The 21,496-nt window shown below is 35.1% G+C and overlaps 1 protein-coding gene across 5 annotated transcripts in view; it reads right to left on the bottom strand.

Annotated features, from left to right (window-relative positions):
* Nucleotides 1–21,496, bottom strand: part of PCDH9 (protocadherin 9) — a 682,690-nt gene that overhangs the window by 377,878 nt on the left and 283,316 nt on the right. For 3 of the 5 annotated variants that reach the window (XM_064645565.1, XM_064645568.1, XM_064645570.1), the window contains exon 3: nucleotides 7,711–7,776. The exons of the other annotated variants lie outside the window; for them this stretch is intronic. In XM_064645565.1, coding sequence (XP_064501635.1) covers nucleotides 7,711–7,776 — 66 coding nt within the window. The remainder of the gene's footprint in view (nucleotides 1–7,710; nucleotides 7,777–21,496) is intronic. 5 annotated transcript variants of the gene reach the window in all.

The following is a 21,496-nucleotide window of genomic DNA, read 5'->3' as shown; positions in this document are numbered from 1 at the left end:
CAAGAAGAATAAATCATCAGCATCAAATTGGCCAGGCATATGTATGACTGTTTTTTTGTTTTTCATTTCAATGATGTTCAAAAAAAACAAAAACATATTGTATCATTTGAAAAATCAGACTGAAAGATACGAGTGCCAGCAAAGCATGTAGGAGATAAAAAGCTGAAGGCAATATGACAAATCAAAAAGATAATTATTCAGTATTTTAAGAAGTTTCTTACATTCTCTTCTTTCTCCTGCTGTGCACAAATGCAGAACAATATACATAAAGCGTCTGTTCTCTTGATGAACTTGCATACAGTATTTAAGCATGGGTAGACACTAAATATGTGCATAGATATTTTGTATACACACGTTAAACATATATGCCAATATATTTGCACTGGAACAGGTGACCAACCGTATCAGGGTGGGTGCAGTGATAAGTGTCTGATAAAGACTGATTGATCAAAAAGAGGAAATTAAGTCTCCTTTAGAAAACTGGGGGTTTGAATGGATGAACTCCCAGGTGCCTGGAAAAATTGCTTGGACTTCCAGTTTCAAATGGTTCCAATGGGCAGCTTGTTTATAGGGGTGGATAATGCAGCCAGTGATGCCTTTGCAGCTGATGCCTTCATTAATAAGCTGGATCATGAGGCAGAAGGCATCCTTTGTAACTTTACAGATGACACCAAGCTGGGGCAAGCACTCTGTATGCTGGAAGTCTGGGCTTCTATTCAGAGGGAGTTGACAAGCTGGATAAATTGGCAACAGGTACAGCAATGGCGAACAGAGCCCTGGCATAGGAGGGAATAACCTCATGCAGCAATGCAGGCTGGGGGCCAATTAGACAGAAACCAGCTTTGCAGCAAAATACCTGTTGATCCTGGTGAACAACCATTTCAGCATGAGTCAGCAGTGTGTCTTTAGACAAAGAACAAATCGCAACAGTAAAAATGCATCTAGAAAGCTCTAGGAGTCAGTAATTCTTTTCTGTTCAGCGTGTCAGTCTCTTTTCCCAAGCAACAAAATATAGGACAAGAGCAAATGGCCTCCAGTTGCTCTAGTGGAGATTTAGATTGCATATTAGTAAAAACTTCATCACCAAGTCCAGCAAAGGGTCACGAAGCTGGTCAGAAGATCAGAAAGTATGAAGATGGCCTATGAGAACTGCATGTACTCACTGGCAAGATCCGAAAGTTATTGCAGTTTTAGCCACTTAACAGAAAGATCTGGAGAATATGGAGCCAAACTCCTTTTGCACAGTGACAGGATGAGAAGCAACAGATACAAGCTGCAACAAGGAAAATGCTAATTTGGTATGAAGGAAAAAAATTTCCCAAGTAGAACAGGCTGCCCAGCAAGTCTGTGGCAAGCTTTAGAGATATTCAAAACTTGACAGGACAAGGCCCTGAATGACCTGATTTAAATTATCACTCTTTGGACAGGATGTTGTATCAAATGACCTCTGCAGGTCCCTTCCATCTTAGATTGCTTCATGATGATAGAATAGTACTCCATGTATATAGTAAGCCTATTAAGAATAATCACATGCCTGGTCTTGATATATTTAGTATTTTTCATTTTTTTGTAATATTTCAACTGATAATGAAGAGGCTGATCAGAGGCTGATCAAGTTCGAGGAAAATCTATTTGCAAGAAATAACTGACAGCCTCAAGTTAACCTTATAAAGGGATTAATGAGTCACAGAAAGTTTATGGAATTTTCAGAAAGAGGAAAAAGTTCAGGAAATTTGAGTCAAACCCATATCATACTCTCCTCTCTTCCTTCAGAGTAGAAATCCTTGAGTGAAGGATATTTTCAGAGCACAGACTGGGAAACCACAATAAAATTTGATTGCAAGGATGTTTTTTCTAATTGTGGTTTGACACTTAAATTAACATCAACTGTTTGATTACTCTACTCTCTTCTGCCTCCATGATGGATAAATATTTAATGAGAATAGTCTCCACCGTGATTGTGAATAAAGAAGTTAATTCCTCCTTTATTTTTTCTCAGATCCCTGAGAAACCAGGTATTATCTGAGGAGTTACAGAATAACTACCTTTCCTCCAAATCTCTTAATAAGTATTCACCAGAAAGCTAATATTTAGATATACCTAAAGGAACTTTCCTATCCCAGGAGAAATCCTGCTGAACTTTACACAGGGCAACCATATTTAGAGTCAGAAACAGTACAGAATAAGTGTGATTTTTAACTTAAGCTAGGTCTTCAGTCTTAGTTACAGATGCAATTCCTCAAAGTCTTAGTCTGTCTAACTCAGATGTGCTGATAACATCTTGTTATCAGTAGCACTGGAAGGAATATGTGAGGCTCCTTTCAAAACCAGATATGAGGAAATCCACACAGGAGACTATTAGATTATTTCTGCTAAGGAAATATGCCTCAAAATATCTCAAGAAATCCAGCAGCCAACAAAGTTATTATTAACCTACAACTTCTCTTTAGTTCTATATTTAATTACAGTGCCTTGAGTCACAAAGAGAAGCTAGAGGTAGAAGAATGTTATTTAAACTAGATAAGCTTTCTAGTGTAGAAACTAGAGTAGATCTTCAACAGAGGGAAAAAAAAAAAAAAAAAAAAAAAAAAAAAAAAAAAAACAAAACAAAAATACCCCACATCTTAAAATATTAAGATATTACTTAAATATAAAAATTCGTGGCTGGTGCTTTTTTCCCTTATATGCTAGAAACTGACAGAGAGAGAACGGGAGGAGGGAAGGTATAGGATAATACTTAGAAACATCTTATTATTTTATTCACTAAGAATGGAAGCATTATATGACTAAAGAGAGAAAGAAAAACAGGAATATATTGGAATACTGACAGACAGCAGCATCCTGCTTCCAATGGCAGATTCTTAGCAAATGTCTTCACCCAGAGACAAAAAGATGCACTCTTTATATAAGATTATGATTTGCACTAGATGCCAAAACAAGGGTGAGAGAGAACATCTAGATTTACATTCTCTTATGAGCCATTACATCTGTCATAACAACACTGAGGCAGAAACTAGAATACTTTTCTTTAACATCTCAAGAGAAAAGAGCAGGCAAAGTAAATATGTAAGAGCAGTCTGGAAGCACAGTTCCTTATAAGGACAGAAAGATATGGCCTAACTATTTAAATTAATACATTGCATATACTCCAAATTTTCTACAGATATCTCTTAACTTACTAAAATGTAGGTGAACTAGTTGATCAAAGTATTGGAATATTGTTTAACAAAACAAGAATGGATCTGTCTTTGCCCCAGTGGGGCACTTGCTTTTCCATATGCCACTTCACGTGCTTCTGCTGTGCATCTGTCTCGTATAAAACATATAGATGGTTAGATTCACTACCAATTACAGGCTGCAACAAGTTTCATTTCAATTACAGCAGGAGAGGAAAACAGTTGGAATCCCTAAGGGGAGGTTCAGGCACCAAGGGGGGCGAATCAAAAATGAGAATTGTACATTGCATGCTACTACTTAGGGAGAGAAATGAAGTCAAGATATATATGTAAACATTTATTTTTATATAAACCTGAGGTTACTCAGTTTCACTTCAAGCACATTTGAGATACAAGAGCAGTACCTCGTTGACCAGCATCTATATATAGAAAGAGCTGTTTCACAATTAATTTTAACGATAGTTCTAAACTGCATAGAAGATTACTTTTGAAAACAAAGACATAATAAAATCTAATTACAAAGAAGATCAGTGTTTGTTATTATCAGCCCAATATTCCTGAACTACATCCAAGCTAAGATACTTCTTTTACTAGTTAATAGGAACAAAGAGTTATGATCAGAATAAAATAAAAGCTGTGAAAACTTCTGCCAGGGTTAATAACAATATCTCTATGGAGACTCCAAAAGTTAAAATGTACAGAACATTCCACTTCTCAGAATCCTGACTCAAGTACTTATTGTCATGTAGTTTGAGGAGCAGAGAAAAAGTCCTTTTTTTTTCTTCTTTTTTTTTGTCTTTTTACAGGGAAACAAATATTCCTCCACAATCTACTGTTTGGAAATCAATTCATTTATGTGGAATATAGCCAAATGAGATATTTGAACAGTCTCGGATTCTTTTCTTTAACCTTAGCCCATTTCCTACAGCTCTGCATCTCTTTCCTCTCTCAAAGAAAGATTCTTAGGTCGGGCTCAGCCACAAGATTTGTGCTCATAATCGTGCTCAAATCTTCCCTCTCCTTTTGATCATTCTGTATTTGTTTTTCTCTCTCCTATACATGCATACTCCCAGATTTGTGTGTTAATGTGTTGGGGTGGGAGGTGGTGTTTCTACCCCCAAGGAACAGATGTTAATGTTGTCAATGCCAAAGTATCATTATATTCCTAGAAGGGATCATTTTGATCATATGTCAGAAGATAAGAGTCTACTCAAAAGCATTGCTCAGAAAACGGAACCAGGACTACATCTGCCCATCTGCAAGTAACAAAATTAGCCTAGTATGAGATGCAGAAAAAAGCTGCACTAGCTAAACTCTATTATGTAATTGTTGCTGACTTCACACTTCTGTAACACATTTGGTTCAGGCAGGCTAGGAGACCAGAGTGATAGAAACCTCAGTGACCACTGCTAGTTGGCCTTATGGTTGCATGATATCAAGGAGAGTGGCCTGAGACTATGTAACTAGTGAGGCCACATGGCTAGTTTGGCTTATAGTGGCTTCTGCCAACACTATGATTTATAAATCCATAAAGAATTAAGACAATAACTCCTCATGAGTGGACGCATCCATGGGCATGGAGCATCTCACAGAAGGCTGAGCCTGAACCATGCACACACGAGTCCGGCTGACAACCAGGACCCAGACAGGGTGCGCAGATGGAGTGTATGTCCTGTACCCCTGCATGCTGGTCTGAATTGGGCTGAAGGAAATGCAGCTTTAACTAGTACTGTGTGTCTGCGTGTGTATGTGTGTGTGTGTGTGTGTGCATGGACGTGTTTGTGTTGTAGAACAGGCTTCTTAAAAGACAAATTGCTATTCACATGCTTTCATCTCTCCCACACTCTAAATACATTTTCGATTATTCATCACTGAGCACTGTGTTTCCATTCCTGCATCCATCCCACCCCAGCCCAGTTCCCCCACAAAATCATGCAGCCTTCACTGCAGCTTATCAGGTACGAGACATTTACCTAAGAGCTTCAGCATCTAATATTTAGGTCCAGATACCACCAACATTAAAGGCAATGACTAAAACTGAACTTCAAGAAATAGAAAATCCATTAGGTCTGAAACTTGTTTTAAGAGGGTTTTTTGATTCTATTACATACAATGTTAATGGAGATTTGCTTTGCCAAGAATCCTTTTGAAAGAGGCTGTGTAATTGCTATTTAGATGTGCAAAGTACTCACAGGTAATTCAGCTGTCTTTAAAAAAAGCAAGAATACAACTTTATTCATACTCAGTAATGTACTGCAAAATGTGCAGTCCTCGTTCACTCTCCAGATCATCAACACAGTTATTTCTTATACTGTGAACATCTATCAATATAAAAAACATAAAAACAAATTAAAATACCTAAAATGCTTTCAATAAGTAACAGGTTGGAGGATTTTTTTCAAATCCTAACATTCATAGGCACAAAAAAGAAGCTTTAATTAAACTGATTAGCCAGCTAGTTGTCAGCTATAAAAAAAGGTTTTCCATGCCCACTATCAGCTGATAAAGAGAATAAATTTTTCAATTTTTTAAAACTAAAACAAGTACGGGAAATACTTTATCCTTTTGTTTAAATCTCGTTAAGTATTGAACCCAGCTGAAAAAAATTAGTCTGACAAAGAGCAACAATTCTTAGGGAAAGGCTGAGACAATTCCATAGAATCTTCCATAAATTAGCTTAAAAGCTTAGAACTTTCTTCCTGTTTAGTTACTTTAGAACTTACTTTCTACCAATTAACATACAACTTCCTAAAAAACCTTTCCCTAACATGTATAACTCTTAAAAGACTAGCTTTTACAATGTGATGTATAGAATAATATACTTTCCCTTAAAAAGTGGACTCAGCCATGAAGGATTACATATATATTGTTCTTACAGACTTAAATAAAAAGTACCCCAGGATTTTTTATTTTAAAATTAATATACAATAAAATAAAATATTAGATTTGACAGTTTGTGGTGAAACATTGTACTCAGCACTTACACAAAAAAAAAGATATACGAAAGGTGAGCTAAGAACCTATGTGCACGTTTAGTCTCATATGGTATTCTATTGCCTGAATCCACCTCAATGTTGTCCATTCTCTATTGCCATAATAAGAATTTATATATACCTTTAGAATTTATATATACCTTTAGATTTCTAGTGTCTGGAGCTGAATAGAATGGAATAAAATATTTCATTTGGAAAGCACCTACTATGATCATCTAGTCCAACTGTGAATCCCACTTATTACTGTGTTCACTTTAAATTACCTAGTCTCAATTCAGTATAATGCCTGTTTTTCCCGGAAAATTTCCTTCAAAATTATTGTGGCAATGAATTAATTTATAACCACCACATTCTCTACGTTTAGAAAGGAGACAGATAGATATCTAGACTTTTTAATCTGTATCAATTTTATAGTACACTTATAGAGATTCAACAAAGTTTATTCAGAATATTTTTCACATTAAAAATTGAAAGCAATGCCCTTATCTCTGAAATGCCTACACTGAAGCTAAAATATTCTACTAAGTTTAAAAATTCAAACACCCAGTAGGTAGTTAGAAAATGTAGTTTTAAATTTAATAATTGATACTGGAAACTCCAGTTTTCAGGAAATTTTCTTCTGATGTAGCTTGAAACCATTGCTAAAAAGTGCTTAGTTTTGGGGAATAAGGCCTATATTATAAAGGAAACATTTTAGTGTAATTTTATATTTGAATAGTTTAACAAATGTGACTAAATATATCATAAAATGCAACTAAATTTAAATTGCATTTATTAGTTTCAACCTTTAAAACAATTGGAATTTCTGAACTTCTACATGGTATTAATTTTGGAGAGACTCTCTTTAAAAAGTACAGACAGATTCTACATTCTTGTATTTCACACAAAAATCCAGTGTGGAAACCAACAGATTGGACTGGAGTTCTGCACAGCAAAGAAAGTACCCATCTAAATAGACCATAGTTCCTCCTTAATGCAGGGCTTTAGAAATTAGAGCACTGAACTCTAGTTCTCTGATTACTGACTCTGATAGTGGAGGACAAACAGCATCTGCCAGACTCATTTTCTGAGAAGTCCACATGGTGCTCAGAAGGTGATTGTTATGTTCCTTGGCTTACTGGGTTGGAGTTGAGTGCAAGTGCTAAACAAGACTTTCAAGAGGATGCCTGGAGAAAGGTACTATTCAGTAGGTCCATCTGTGAACCACTAATTGTGCTGAGAGGCAATAAGTAACCACTTGCTTGTGGTTACTTGTCTGAGTAAAGAAAAGAGAACTGGTCTTATAAACTTCAGATGAGCAATTCTCTCTTCGCCCTGTCAGATGCTACTGCAGAGTTCTAGTTTACTACAGGCATTATTTCAACTTTACACCAGTGTGACAACATTGAAAAGAATGGAAACACCCTTGCATAGATTTGCAAGTAATGCACTTCTTATGAGCCCTGCAGGAATTTTGCCCATTGACTCCAGTGACAGCAGGGCCCAAAATACCTATCTCAAAAATTAAATGTTTATTTATTTCAGTGGATCTGATATCTTACCACCCATGGTTTGTCAGGTACCCAAATCTCCCACAAGTACTTCGGCATATCTCCAAAATTCAGTGCCTAAAAAGCAATAATATTTAAATAAAAAAGATGTGTCATTCTTGCTACAGATCTTCAGATTACCCACCTCCCCAATGGCCCAATATTGGTAATATAGAAAGCAAAATGTGAGCAAATTTCTACTGAAGACAGATAAATAACTTTTCATGAGGGTTCACAAACTTCAGAGGCCATAGCCTAGTGTTACCAAACACATGGGTGCTAACATTTAAAATGCTATATCAAGCATCAGTGGCTTCTGAAGGCTGATTGTATAACATTTTGCTGCAGTCAGACAACAGATTTTCAGAGGGTTTTTATTGTTCTGTTTAGTCAACTACCAAGTTGACTCATGATAAGAAGAAACTTTTCTCTTTTTTTTTTAGTTTAATGCACTATTAAGCTTTTTATTAAGATATTATTAATCAACCTCAAGACTCTAAAAAGCAAAACCATCATATCTTTAAAACTGCAGTTAAAGCTGTGTTTAATGTGGGAGCATTAATGGATGTTCATGCTCTGTTACTAACTGCTGAATATAAATAGCACTATGTACGACTTCAGGTTCTCTCCTGAGTATAATACTCAGACACCCCAAAATATCACATCTCCGAGGACTAGAGTCATAAAGACTCTGTGCATATGTGACTGTAAGAGAACTGTGGAGAGAAAGTTAGGTAAGTTACCAAGTTTGCAGTACCGTCAAATCTGCTTACTCCTAGACAAACTGAGCTGACAGAATAGGACCATGAACTGAACTAAGTTCATGAACTGAACTATCTGAACTATCTAAGCTAGAGCAACATATGCATTTGGAAGGACAGTCAGACAGGTATCAACCCAGCACCAGGCCTTTGCACTGTTCTATTTTATTTGAGAAACGAAACCTTCCCAGAGAGAGAACATTACATTAAGAGTAATGTTTTTGGGAAGTCAGACAATTTCAAATCCATTCTCTGTAGAGTAATATGCCCAAATTGCAAGCAAGCAAGCACCGTATTCAGAAAGAACATTAGTAGTCTGTACAGAATGGTTTATCTGCTCCTTTACCACTGTATAGTGAGCAAAATCCTCAGAAAACTTTACATCAAATAGTACTTTTACTTGCAATGGAAAACACATGTCTCTTCCAAAGTACTCCCAACAGGCACCTCGGATATTTTACACAAGCTCTGTGTTCTTTGAGAATTGTATCACAGTTTTGAAAGCTTTTCCAAGAAATCCCCTTGAAAGCAAAAAGTCATTCTGAGTATTTTATCTAGCAAAAAGTATTCTCCTCTGATACCTGAAGTCACATTTTCAGCTAAGTTCAGGAAGTCCCTTCTTTGTCATCTAAAATTAAAAAAGAAAAAAAAAAGAAAAAATCCTAAAAAAAATCAAACTAAATACTTTAAACAATCAGAAATGGTTTTGGTCTTAAGCAAGCAGAAATGCTACTTAGTCTTACACTCTGAATGAAAAGGCACTTACATAATCCATAGATATTATTAAGGGTAGCTTAACAGTAAGGTAAAACCACTGATAATGCCTGTATCTCCTTTACCTATGATTGTTTCCCTCATTTACAGGAGTACCAATGAAGAGCAATTCACCTAGAGGCAATAAAATTAAACTGGTAAAAAAAGCAAAAAAGGAGCCCCTGCGGACCAAATTCTCTTTTTAGAATGTATATTGCACAGTTTTATCCACTTTGATAAAGTGATGAGTTCTTGCAATCAGAGTCCATATCACCTAATACCTCCTTAGTTGTTAGAAAGTTACCTTTACTGAAATAAGTCACTTTGCAGAAATAGTAAGTAGTTACCTGAAAATAACTGGAAAGGAATCACAAGACAGATTTCCATCACAACAAATAATGAATGTTTCTCCCATCCCCTTTGCTAGTTGAAAGCTTGGGGAGACCATCAAAATAAAACAGGAATGAGCAGGAATAACATGTCATTCATGTAACAATTTGCAGACTGAAAAGACAAATTCATGGCATCATAAAATACAATGTCTTTTTTCTACAAAAAGCAGACTACTGCCACATCAGAAGTGAAATATGTCTTTCTCACTTTTCCTTGCTTTTGGAAATGATTAAGATCACTATGTATTGGAGGGACAGCAAAGAGAACCAGGGAAGCAACAGCTTCACTATAGTTTCTCTGGATCCCCAGCTATCTTTTACAGCTTCCCTGTGCCCATCAGCACAGAAAGAAATCCCTGCTCTCAGCCTTCCAGAGGCAGTTCCAACTGGAATTAAACTTAGACCATACTCTTCACACAAACAAATTACAGCTAGAGGATGAGGAAAAAAAGGGTTTGATATGAAGGAGAGGAAGAAAAGTAGTTGTAAGGAACAAGTAAAATAAATTTATTTTTAAGTATTACAAAGTATGAAGTTCTAACAGAAGATTAGTCCTTTGTACCTGAGGTCAGTGTAGAAAGTACTCCCATCAGATGATGACCTAAATTCATGATTCCTGAAATGGCTCATGACTGCCACACATTTAAACTTCAGAGCTGCATTCAAGAGGTCTTAAGAATATATAGCTTCTTCCCTAAAAGTTGTTCAAAAGTCAGCATAATTTAAGATATTATAAAACATGCAAGATTTGTTTCTAGTACAGTTTTATCTTTTTCTCTCCAACTGTTCCTCTATTTCATGAGCTGACATCAGCAAAATCCTTCAGCCATAATGCACACTAGCTTTTTATTTCATTTATCATCCAACATTTACAAACAAAAATATTATGGGAATATCTTGAGCTAAACAGTTTGGATGGAAGAGAGAAATGACAAAGTCAGCATCAAAGATGAGATTGCAATCCAACAGCAAGGAAGATAACAGAGAAAAAACTTGCCAATTGCTCTTTCCCAATAAAATGAACAGATAGAAGCACAGACCTCTAAGGTAATGAAAACAACCTACTGTGTCATCATTTTATGCAAGAAAGGGAGAGAGAAGATTAGCCTAAAACTCCTACAATAATATGGATTTTTTTCAGCTGACAAAAGCAATACTATATAAAATCTTTTCTGTGCTTTATTTCTAATTACCTTCTATCCTTTAATGAACAAGAAAGCACTTGAACTTGAAAGTCCTTGCACAGTCAAAACTCCCACTAAAATTAATGGGACGTTTTTTCCAGCCTAAGAGCTCCAAGATCAGTTCTCATACATAGCTCTTTCTAGGCTTCTTCCATTAATCAAACTTCTTAGTTTTTTTCCTCTTCCATTAGGATCATATATTAAGAAATACAGACACTAGAATTCATAACCTTGCTTGAGGAAGAAAGCCTGCTGCACTTTGTAATCCTCAAAAGTTTAGCTCAGTTTCACAAGTAAAACCTCCATTCTGAAGAACCTTGGCTACCTGGACACCTAATACTTAATTTTGGCCTCTTCAAACAGTTCCGACAGATGTTGTAGCACAGTGCCTGCGAAAGTGAAGCTCTCTGAATCACACAATTGAAATGCATGTACACAAACCTTCTAATCAGGCAAATCTCCCTGAAACTGAGACCGAAACAACTCTGAACAACCCTGTTTCTCATTCCCAGCAAACAAGGAGTTAAGGGACTGAGGTTCAATGCCCATTTCTCCTACTGAGGCTCACAAAACCTGTAACATATGTCTGTCATGTCAGTGCTTAAGAGGAATAAAATTAAATCATTACTTGTGTGCCTCAATAAATTCATTTTGCTGATTGTTGGTCACTCATTTCAGGAAAATGATAATTATACAGTTTTAAAAACCACAAGAACACAAAACAAACTAGCAAGAAATTTCTGTGTTCAAAAGAATTTAATGTAGTTTTGGCTGTAATATAGTAACATCATTACCCCACCATAATTCTCAATTTTCTCCCACTGAAATAATATGGGAGGCTCTTGCATAGAAATAAAAATAAATATACACCATAATCTATCAAATCAGGTAGTGCTAAAAACAATGTCCTAGGAAAAACTATGAGACTCATTTATGGCTGATCATTAATAGACCTTAGCAAGGGTAATTTCCTTTGTTCATTTTTCTCTTCAACAGCACAGTAGTATGTATATATATGAGAGAACTCACAGAACAGCACAGCATTTAATTGTTCATTTAGAGAGCCTGAGAGCAGCTGCAGTGCACCAGCATACAGTCTAGCAATGATACAGTTCTGCATGGATTCTTACACAGGATTATATCTTCCTGTGAGGATACTGTAATATTTGTGAAGATTCTTTAAAATTCCCTTCATTTATGAAGAATTCAAGCATAATGAACTACTGATCTTTTAATTATAGTGAAGAAATAAAAGAGCCAGCAGATGACAGAAAGGAGAAATAAGGATGATGGACTGATTTGCACTTTGACACATTAATATACATATAAAGTACCTCCACAGTAAACATTCAATTGAAGAAGCAGCACCAGATTAAGTCCTTGCCAACTTCCTGAGTTCTCTTCTTTGCCAGCTGGCCAGGTTTAAATTGACTTCGGCGTTCTTTTGTCTACAGCTTTCCTTTATTTTTAAATGTTGTAATTTACAGGACTTGAAAATACACATAAAAATATTAAATAAATAATATTTACTGGTGATGGTTACTCATCACAGAAGAGGAAAACACCATCAGAAAGCAAAAGCAGTAACTACATCAACTAGAGAGATAAGCAATTTGGTATGTTTTCAGAAACAAAACTGACAAAAAACCCACATAGGCACAGTCACTTTCTAAAGGATGAAGTAAAACCTTAGAAGGCAAATTGTAATTTTTTTAAAAGAATGAAAAAGAAGTAAAGAATATAATGTCAGTGTTAGAACTAAAAGGTTCACATGACATGCAATTATTTTCCTGTATGAGCAAGTAAGTATGTTTTCAGAAAGACAAATGAATATGTTGTCAAAAAAATGAAATACATTTTCACTGCTTTTTTTTTCTTTTTTTTTTTTTTTTTAAACCTAGTATACAATCTAACTATACTGCTGTTAGCAGTGAATACAGAACACAAAAAATCTAGCAACAAAATTGTCTTGGAGATGACAGAAATTCTTCCCCATCACAAGAAAGCAAAAAGAGACTTCATAATTCAGTTTTGATTCCCAAAGAGTATGTATCCCCCCACACCTCTGTACTTGTAACATAATACTCTACACTACCAAAAATTTTACTGATAAGATTCACATCTCTTAGTCACTATTGCCTCACAGACCTATATCCCCTACCTTTGTCCCAGATTCCTTTGTTAAATAAGTCTCTGGTACTTGACTAGTAATGGTTAAAATGAGATGTAAGGAGGAAGTAACACTGCAAAGACAGTGCGAACATAATAGCAAGTTCACCTTTCATATTCTACAGTCAATTCATTGTTCTCTTCTACTTATCGTCTATGTAATGTCTGAGTACTGCTGATCTTTGACAGGTATAAAACTTTATCATATGTAAGGTATGAATATATAATTCCAGCAGAAGTCTTCTCTTATTTTGAACACAGACACCTAGGTGCAATCCACACATAAGGACAACATCAGCCAATTATTAATTAAATACCTCTTGGTATTTCTAGTACAGTGCAAATCTTTATGATTGACATGGATCTGGACTGACTGTTAAGCATGAGAGTTTATAACTGGTTTCAGCCATAAAAGATTATATTATCATCCTGCAAATATCAAATTATTGTGGCTGTTTGCTTCTTCAGTGTTGCCCAGAATTATGATCTCTGAAGTCTTCTACCCTCATCTCAAGGGCAAAGGAAAGACAGGGTCATAAGACGAAGAATAATGTGTGGTTCCTGAGAAACAGATGACTACTATTTAGGCTTGTGTGGATCACGACTATATGAAATAAATCTGCGGTTTCAATTTAGCTCAAAGTAGATGTGATTTATCTATTAAAAACACAAGTACTTACTGGTAACTAAGGTCAAAAAGATCAAAGATTCAAACCACTACCTGACCAACAGTGACTGACTCTTTGCACTGCTGTTCATTGCACTGCAGCTGTTCTGAGGATACACTTTCAAAAAAGTGGAGGATAAGGGTTTATGTGTCATCTCTCATGACTGTGAAACTCTTCAGGTGAAACAACAGAAAGGTCAATTTTATGAGCACACAGCAACATCCAGGGGAGAGACTGGTTTAATAGCAGCAACAGTAAGTTAACAAACTATATGCAAAGGGAAAAAAAGAGCACACTTTTTGTACTCTCCAGAGATTTCTAAATGCTATGTGACAGTATGCTAAAAACAAAAACAAAACAAACAAACAAACAAACAAACAAAAAAAACACCAAAGAAGCCAAAAAACTCCATAAACAAACAAAAAAGCAGGTGGAGAAGAATCTCTCTTTAAAAGTAATAAATAAATACCTCCTTCATTTTCTCTTTCTCTCAGAGAACATATTATGTTGCAAAGGACAATCCTTTACACCTCAGAAAATCCTTTACACCTCAGAAGAGGATGCTATTATGGTGGGAAGACTTAGTCATTAAAAGCTACATTTTACTAAAATCTCAAAAGTGGGTATGATTCAACTTTGAAATTGGCATTATGGTTACTCATTTTTCCCCCATTTTAATGCTTTGACTCCAATCCCATGAATTCTGTAAGCTCAAATCCATTCTGGGAATAAATATATAGAGAGAGATTTTCTGATAAAGATTTGCATTGGTAGCACATCAATTCTGTGTTATGAAGAAGGGAGCAGCAGCCCTTTCATTGAGGAGGAGGGGTACCAGTAAATACTGTTGTCATTCAAAAGAAATAAGTGTAAACTTCTGACTACAGTCAGAAGAAAATTACAAGGAGATTAATGTGATCAGTTTATTTTTCTCTCTATAAAGAAAGGTAATAAAGTAATCCTTGTGAAGACCACCAGGATATCAAAGAAACAAAGCAGTGCTTGAAAGAAACTTCAGAAGCTACCTTGATTACAATGCTTAGGATATGATTGACTGAGCCCACTGTTAGTAACTTTCACAAACTGAAAAAAATAGTTTGTCAAGATTTACATAAAGAATCTACATTGTTACAGACATTTCTATTCAATTATTCATATGCCTTGTTTCTAGTAAGTCTAATCTTATTTTCTCCTCTGAATGCCACAGATTTTTTCCCAGTTCTCACACTGATGTTAATATTAGAGGGAGAGGAAGGGGTTGTATTGAGATTTAACCCATTGCATATATAATAATACAATTAACACATTTGTTTACCTAATCAGTTAAGGGCTGATTCATAACCTTAGATATCTGATCTCTACTGATCCCACGTTATCCATTATCACCATATTGAGAAAAAAAGAAATGACACCTTCCCATTTGTGCTTCTTCACAGACATGACTTAACATTTTAAACAAACAAAATAGTCTTCAATCTCTTCAATTTTTTTTCTAATTCTACAAAGGTCAGGCCTAAAGTGAAAACAGAAGTCAATAGAAAAATGCTGTCTTTGCAGTAATTTGCATAGCAAACATGTTCCACACACGTTAAACAAGAAGATGAAAAACACTTTTCAACAACATAATGTCAAACTGAACTCAAAGGTCTAAAATGTTGGCTTGTTATACCATCCCACACTAATCCTGTCATTGCCAGGGGTTGATTTGTATCAGTAACTATTACAATATAATGTAATTAGCGATGGTAATATTACCACAAATAGTATAAACACCCCTGCTCTAATGCCTTTAAATTATTTTTGTAAGCACGTTAATAACATACCATCAAGCATCAATACAAATCCCTGACAGCTTCTTGAAAAAAGATTATGCATGTCTAAGCAATTTTCTCATACACAGGTTTTTCTTTAGAAAACATGTTGTCACTATTCCATTAGCTCAAAAGGGAGTGTATGCATAAAAGAAGTCTGTGCTAAAGAAGTCTGACTGCTAGCCAGGAAAGCATATGTTCAATAGTCTGTATTTACTGCTGGCTGGGTTAGGGTTATAGGTACCACAACATCAAATGAATTTCATCTTTAAAAGATGTCTAGCAGTGCAGTGATTGCTTTTAGTTTTCAAAAGGACAACCCTTTCAATGGCACAAAGCCTCATTTTGACAGTATTTCATCAGGGACTGTTGGAAAGAGAACAGAGTAGATTAACAGATATATAGAGCAACATCTTAGGTCTCATCCAAAATGTCTGAAGTCCACCACAATTTGGATGGTGTCCTAAACTAGTCACCTTCCTGAAACCATTAAAAAAAGAACTCATACATCACCTAAAAATCCCCCACCAAACCTAAACCCAAAATGAAATTTATGTATTTTTGTTGAATATCCAACCATTAATAACCAATTAACCAACCATTAACACCAATTTAAGGGTGCCCAACTCCCAACAGTCAAATAGTACATGACAGGCAAAGGTAGAAACATGGTTCTCCAACTCAATTTTCCAACTTCTGTTATGTTGATCTGCTCTCTGGAAGTGCCACTCCTTTTGCTGTAGATTAAGCCCAGCACAGGTGTCTATCATTTTGCTATCAAAAAGTTCAGCAAGAGGAATCTTATTATCATTGTTCAAAGAAATTCTCCATACCATCAGATGGTTAGCTGATTTGATTCACCTTCCATTTTGTATGGAAGTATTTGCTTGCTAAGATATTTAGAATGCCAACAGGCATCCTTAACGCTATGATATGATACATACGAGGTAAGAGAAAAATCTGTTTTATTGGGTTAAATTATACAGAGACGGAAAAAAGATTTTTCTCTATTTTCTTTTTTTATTTATTTCCAAAACAGTGGATATATTTTAACTCAATATTCTTCAAAATTTTCTGTCTATAGTCAATGTCTTTCACGGAATATTTTAGTACAAATTTTCAGTTTGATTACTGCAAGCAAAGATAAAGTGTGGCTTGGTTTGGTTTTTGTTTTGTTTTGTTTTTGTTTGTTTGTTTGTTTGTTTTGGAGGGGAATGTCAGATAGTTTTGATGGTTTCTGGGATTTTCTGTGAAAGCACACAATCATAACTATGGCTATTGATAGAAATTTACATTCACAGGTATACTCACAGTTTATTTAGAGGAAATTTATGTTACATAACTGTATTGAATATATTCTATGATGTTTCCACTTATCAATACCTTCACAATCATTTTACTGAAACCAGAATCATAAGTAACACAACTCACGTCTTCTAACTTGTAAGTTTTACATCCTGCTTGGGAAAACAAGAAAATGGAAAAGATGAGTGAGCCATCCTAAACAGAATTCTTCCTTTGATCCTCAAATAAAGATGACTTGCCATTACAAAGATGGATCAGTCACCTGTTTCACTTCTGAGGCTGAATTGAAATTTTACATTGTTTTGATTTCACCTAAAATTTTTACATTTTATATGGCTGATGTTTAACAATTAGTAATACTATGCTAAAATAAGCAACAATTTTTATTCTTTAATTCAGAGTCATCGTGAAGTCATCCCTCCTGTAGTGAGATACTCTACTTAGAGAAGAGGAAAAAGTCCTTCAAGATCCTCACCATTTAAGGATTACTTAGACTGTGAAAATTAGAGATCTATTAAATCATTCATTTCTATGACAGCTGGCATGAAAATACAGAGGAACAAAGTATGAATCTTCCTTTCCCTCCCTTTGCCTAAAATAATCTTATAGAACTAAGATTGACCAGGATGATATATTTCAGTGACTTTGTTTCAGTTTAAGCAGCCAAGATGAGCCTCTTCATTAAACCTAGGCTGCTGACAAAATATAAAAATAATTCACTCAGTTAGTCTATTATATTAACAACTTTAAAAATCACCATTTGTGTAAGTTTTATATTACATTGACATTCAGTGTTCTAGTGCAAATTCAATATTCCCCAACGTCATAGAGAATCCTCTGATGCAATATAGCAGCTGATAACATAGCAAGATATTTGAAGCTTTTAACTCTGAAATCCAACATATCTTTTTATGTATTTTCATAAAATTCAATATTATTTTAAGAAAATATTATCATTTAGAATTTAGAATCCATTTTACCATTATTTTTGTCTGATTTTGCAAAAGTAAACTTCAGGTAGTGCTATGGTACAATGCCAATATTTAATTATACAGAATCTTCTAAATTGTGAATTTAGGAAAATAAAATAATTTAAAACCCCCTTCAACTTCAAGTACAAATGGGCAGTTTAGTGCCAAAAGAAAATACTTCCATGAAAGCTAAAAGAGACTGTGAAAATTATGTTAGAAGTTAAAGACAGAGAAGACAAATGTATATATTAACTTTTTTAATTGCAAAAATTTTGTGTAGTATGATTTTTAAAAGCATTTACTGCAGTAGTATTGCACAAAGTTCTTCAAATCAGCTATATGGATCCATCAATTAATTGTTTTTACTCCTCAAACAAATTCTAATTACCAAGTGTATCAAAAATCCTTTTTTCTCCACACAGCTTTTATTTGAATGGGTCATCACAGCAGGTTCCCTCTCTTTATATATATATATTACTTATTTATTTTTATTTGGGTAAATTGGAGTTAAAACTGAAATTCCTGCCCTACATTTGATTGGGGATTGGAGGAAAACCTAAGTAGTTGAAAACAAAAACTTGAAAATTTGAGCTAAAGTTCAACATTAAGTTGCCTGAGAATTTAAATTCCTCTGTGAAGATTGAGTGCTCAAGAGGAAGACACTGTCACTTTCAAAATTTTCTTGTGTGGTTTTCAAGCTAGAATCCTTTATTTACTACTTCATCACTAAATTACAACTTCCATAGTAAGTACTATGGTCCTAATTACAACAGATTCAGTGAGACTTTTTCAGAATTGCAGAAATTGAGAGAACAGCCTAGCTTCCAGGTCCAGTGTTGTATACACTTCAGGTGTATATAACATAACTAGGTGGCATGAATAAGACAAGTCTATCTCATCATATTTCTGCCTGACAGACAGTAATTCCAATATTTGAATGTGCCAGGTGACACATAGTAGGTTGTTGGATCAGATAACCTTCAGAGGCACAGCCATATCAGTTCAGGTCAAGGGCCTGGTTGGCTCAGTGTATCGTCTCCAGCCATCTCAACAACTTTTGTGAAATGACTCCAGTATAAACTCAAGAGCATCCTGTTATCTGAATCTACAATGGATTTATTCCTTCACAGGTCTAAAACTAACGTATAATTTCCTGTGTGCATACATGAATCAGAACTGGTCACTCCTCTAGAGCAAGAAAAAAAAGAACAGGCAGTTTTTTGTTTCAGAAAACAGATCCCAACCCCAAATTTTCAACAAATAATTCATTCTGGTCCTAGAAAAAGCAAGAGATAAGCAAGCATCCCTCAAGCTTTCTACCAGCTTCAGATTATTTGAAAATCAGCCTGACAGCTATTTAAAAAACCACAATTTCATATCTACGCAGGATAATTTCTTAAACAACAGATAAAAGTGATCATACGAGGAAAAAGATATTAGCTAAAGCTGAGCTGTCCTATAGAAGCAACTGTGAGGCTTTATGGCATGGTTTTAATTTGTTTGTTTTCTAATTCTGTCTTTAATAAAGACTAGTACTTAGTGACTCAAACCACACATATTTTGGACTCTTCAGTATTACTTCTAAGTATCTAGTAATTGAAAAAAAACCCCAAACCCAAACTAAACAAATCATGAGTTTAAGAAGTCCAATTGATACAAATAGTAGTAACATATTTATTTAGTATTCTGTCCATACAGTTATAGTCTCACTATTACAGAGTTCAACAGAAGATGCTACAGAATGTCTTTAGCTCAAAACACTACATTTCCCACTGTGTCTCCCATGACAACCAGGCTTCTCTGAAAACAAACTGTACCACCCGAAGGCATCAAGAGTAGTAGAGAGAATTTGCATTTTTCCTTCTGTTGACTTCACCAGAAAAAAATTGATCTTCAGCACATTCAGAACTAAAAGCAAAATCTTAGTTTTCCCATGAAAAATCCTACATACAAATAAATCAAGAATTGCATCACTGTACATTAATATATATAAAGAAAAACAAACCCGACTATCTAATTCACTTGTTCTCATAGAAATCTTGAGATACCGCTAAAACTGAAAATCTAAGTAACAGGGCAGTGTACAAGGGCATGTAACAACAGAATTAAGCAGTTGCCATTTGTTGAACTCCAGATTTTAGCAAATACTCACAAATCCCAACCAAACCTTTTTAGAGTAATTTTTTAATTCTGTAAGCTTTCATCAAGGTTTATGCAATCTCACACTGCACTGCCACCAGAAAGACAGCTCCCACTTTCTTCTCTTTCGCTGGGCACATCCTTTGCTATGTCAGTGCTTAAATCACGTAGCTCACCAGCTATGTCAGTTCCTTGAACTGACTAAAAACTAGACCTGCCTCTTCAAATTATTATTTTTCCCAGAAGAGCTGAACAATCAGTAGTGCTGACACAAGAGAGGTGGCAGGAACAGACAGCTGGAGGCAGGGAAAAGAGCACAACTTGCCTTTTTGGCAGTAGTGTGGTCAAAACTGATGCTGATAGATCAAAGACAAGGCTAGAATATTATATGACAGGAGCTGTATCTCATTCCATATTCTTCTCCTGAACTGGAAGAGCATGAGATGAACATGAATTCCCATTAGAACTAGCTTTATTATACAGTCAGCTAACACCAGTACTTTTTCACTATCTGGAACAATGATCTGATGATTTACGGTATTGGAAGCTAGGCTATCAGTCCACAAGGGGCACATTGAGTAGGATCTTGACTTTTTAAAACTTAGGAAAACAAGTTTCTTAAAAGAACAGGTGGCCACAGAACCAGAGGATCTGGTCAGGAGTATCTGCCAAAGCAGTCACTTTACAGTTCCCTTGGGATCCATTAAAGGTTCATCAGACATCTACCACAGTAAAGCCTATAAAAGAAGGAAAGAAAGCCAAACCAAAGTCCTCATAGTAAACTATAACTGCTTGCTCTTCAGGTCTACCAGATGACTCCTAACATTACACTAATGGGAGAGAAATCACAGAACATACAATAAAAATATGTCTCTATAAACATATTAATTTAATTCAATTAATACTAATCCTGATTTAAAACAAAACCAAAAATAAAAACAACAACAAAAAATCAAAGAAGCTTCAGATATAAAATGTTATGATCACTGATGATTTTACCATCAGTTGTTCACCCCTGACAATTATTTAAAGTATATGTCTAGAAAATTAACTGAAACAGTGCAGGTTTAAACTGTTTGCCTTGAATATTTACTGAATAGTATTAAGTAACCGCTTCTTCAAATAAATGCCTGGACTTGGAGAGATACTGCAGTTTTTCTTTCCAGAAAGATTAATTTACATCCAAACAATCTCAGAACTGAACTTTTAAAGTAAATATGTTTTTATAAATCTGAACAAAATTTCATATTGCACTTGGAAACAGCAGTCAAAACTTCTGGATTTGATCTTTTTTTTAATTACAATTCAGATTCACAATACTAGGGATTACTTAGGTGTAGGTCCAAAAACCGATTCTTTTCCAGATGTATTTCAATCTCATTGTTAGTCATTCTCCCTAATTCCTTATTATCTACATATAGTTATTAAACTGATGTCTTCATAAATGCTGTAATGAGAAACATTGAATATACCCTAGAAATGTTAAAGTATACTCAATAATGAATGTATTTGAAAAGTACATTTAAATAATGTTTTCACATTTCCCAAAATCTGCACAGATCTTCTTCCCTCTCAACTAAAACAAGCTTTCAACTTTTCCAAAAGCATCTGTGTAAATAACTTGTCAAAGAACAATCCCTGTTTC

The sequence above is a fragment of the Pseudopipra pipra genome, chromosome 2, assembly GCF_036250125.1.
Source record: "Pseudopipra pipra isolate bDixPip1 chromosome 2, bDixPip1.hap1, whole genome shotgun sequence".
In the NCBI taxonomy this organism is placed as follows: domain Eukaryota; kingdom Metazoa; phylum Chordata; class Aves; order Passeriformes; family Pipridae; genus Pseudopipra; species Pseudopipra pipra.
The sequence above is the reverse complement of the archived record's forward strand: the minus strand, read 5'-3'. Positions and strand labels throughout refer to the sequence as shown.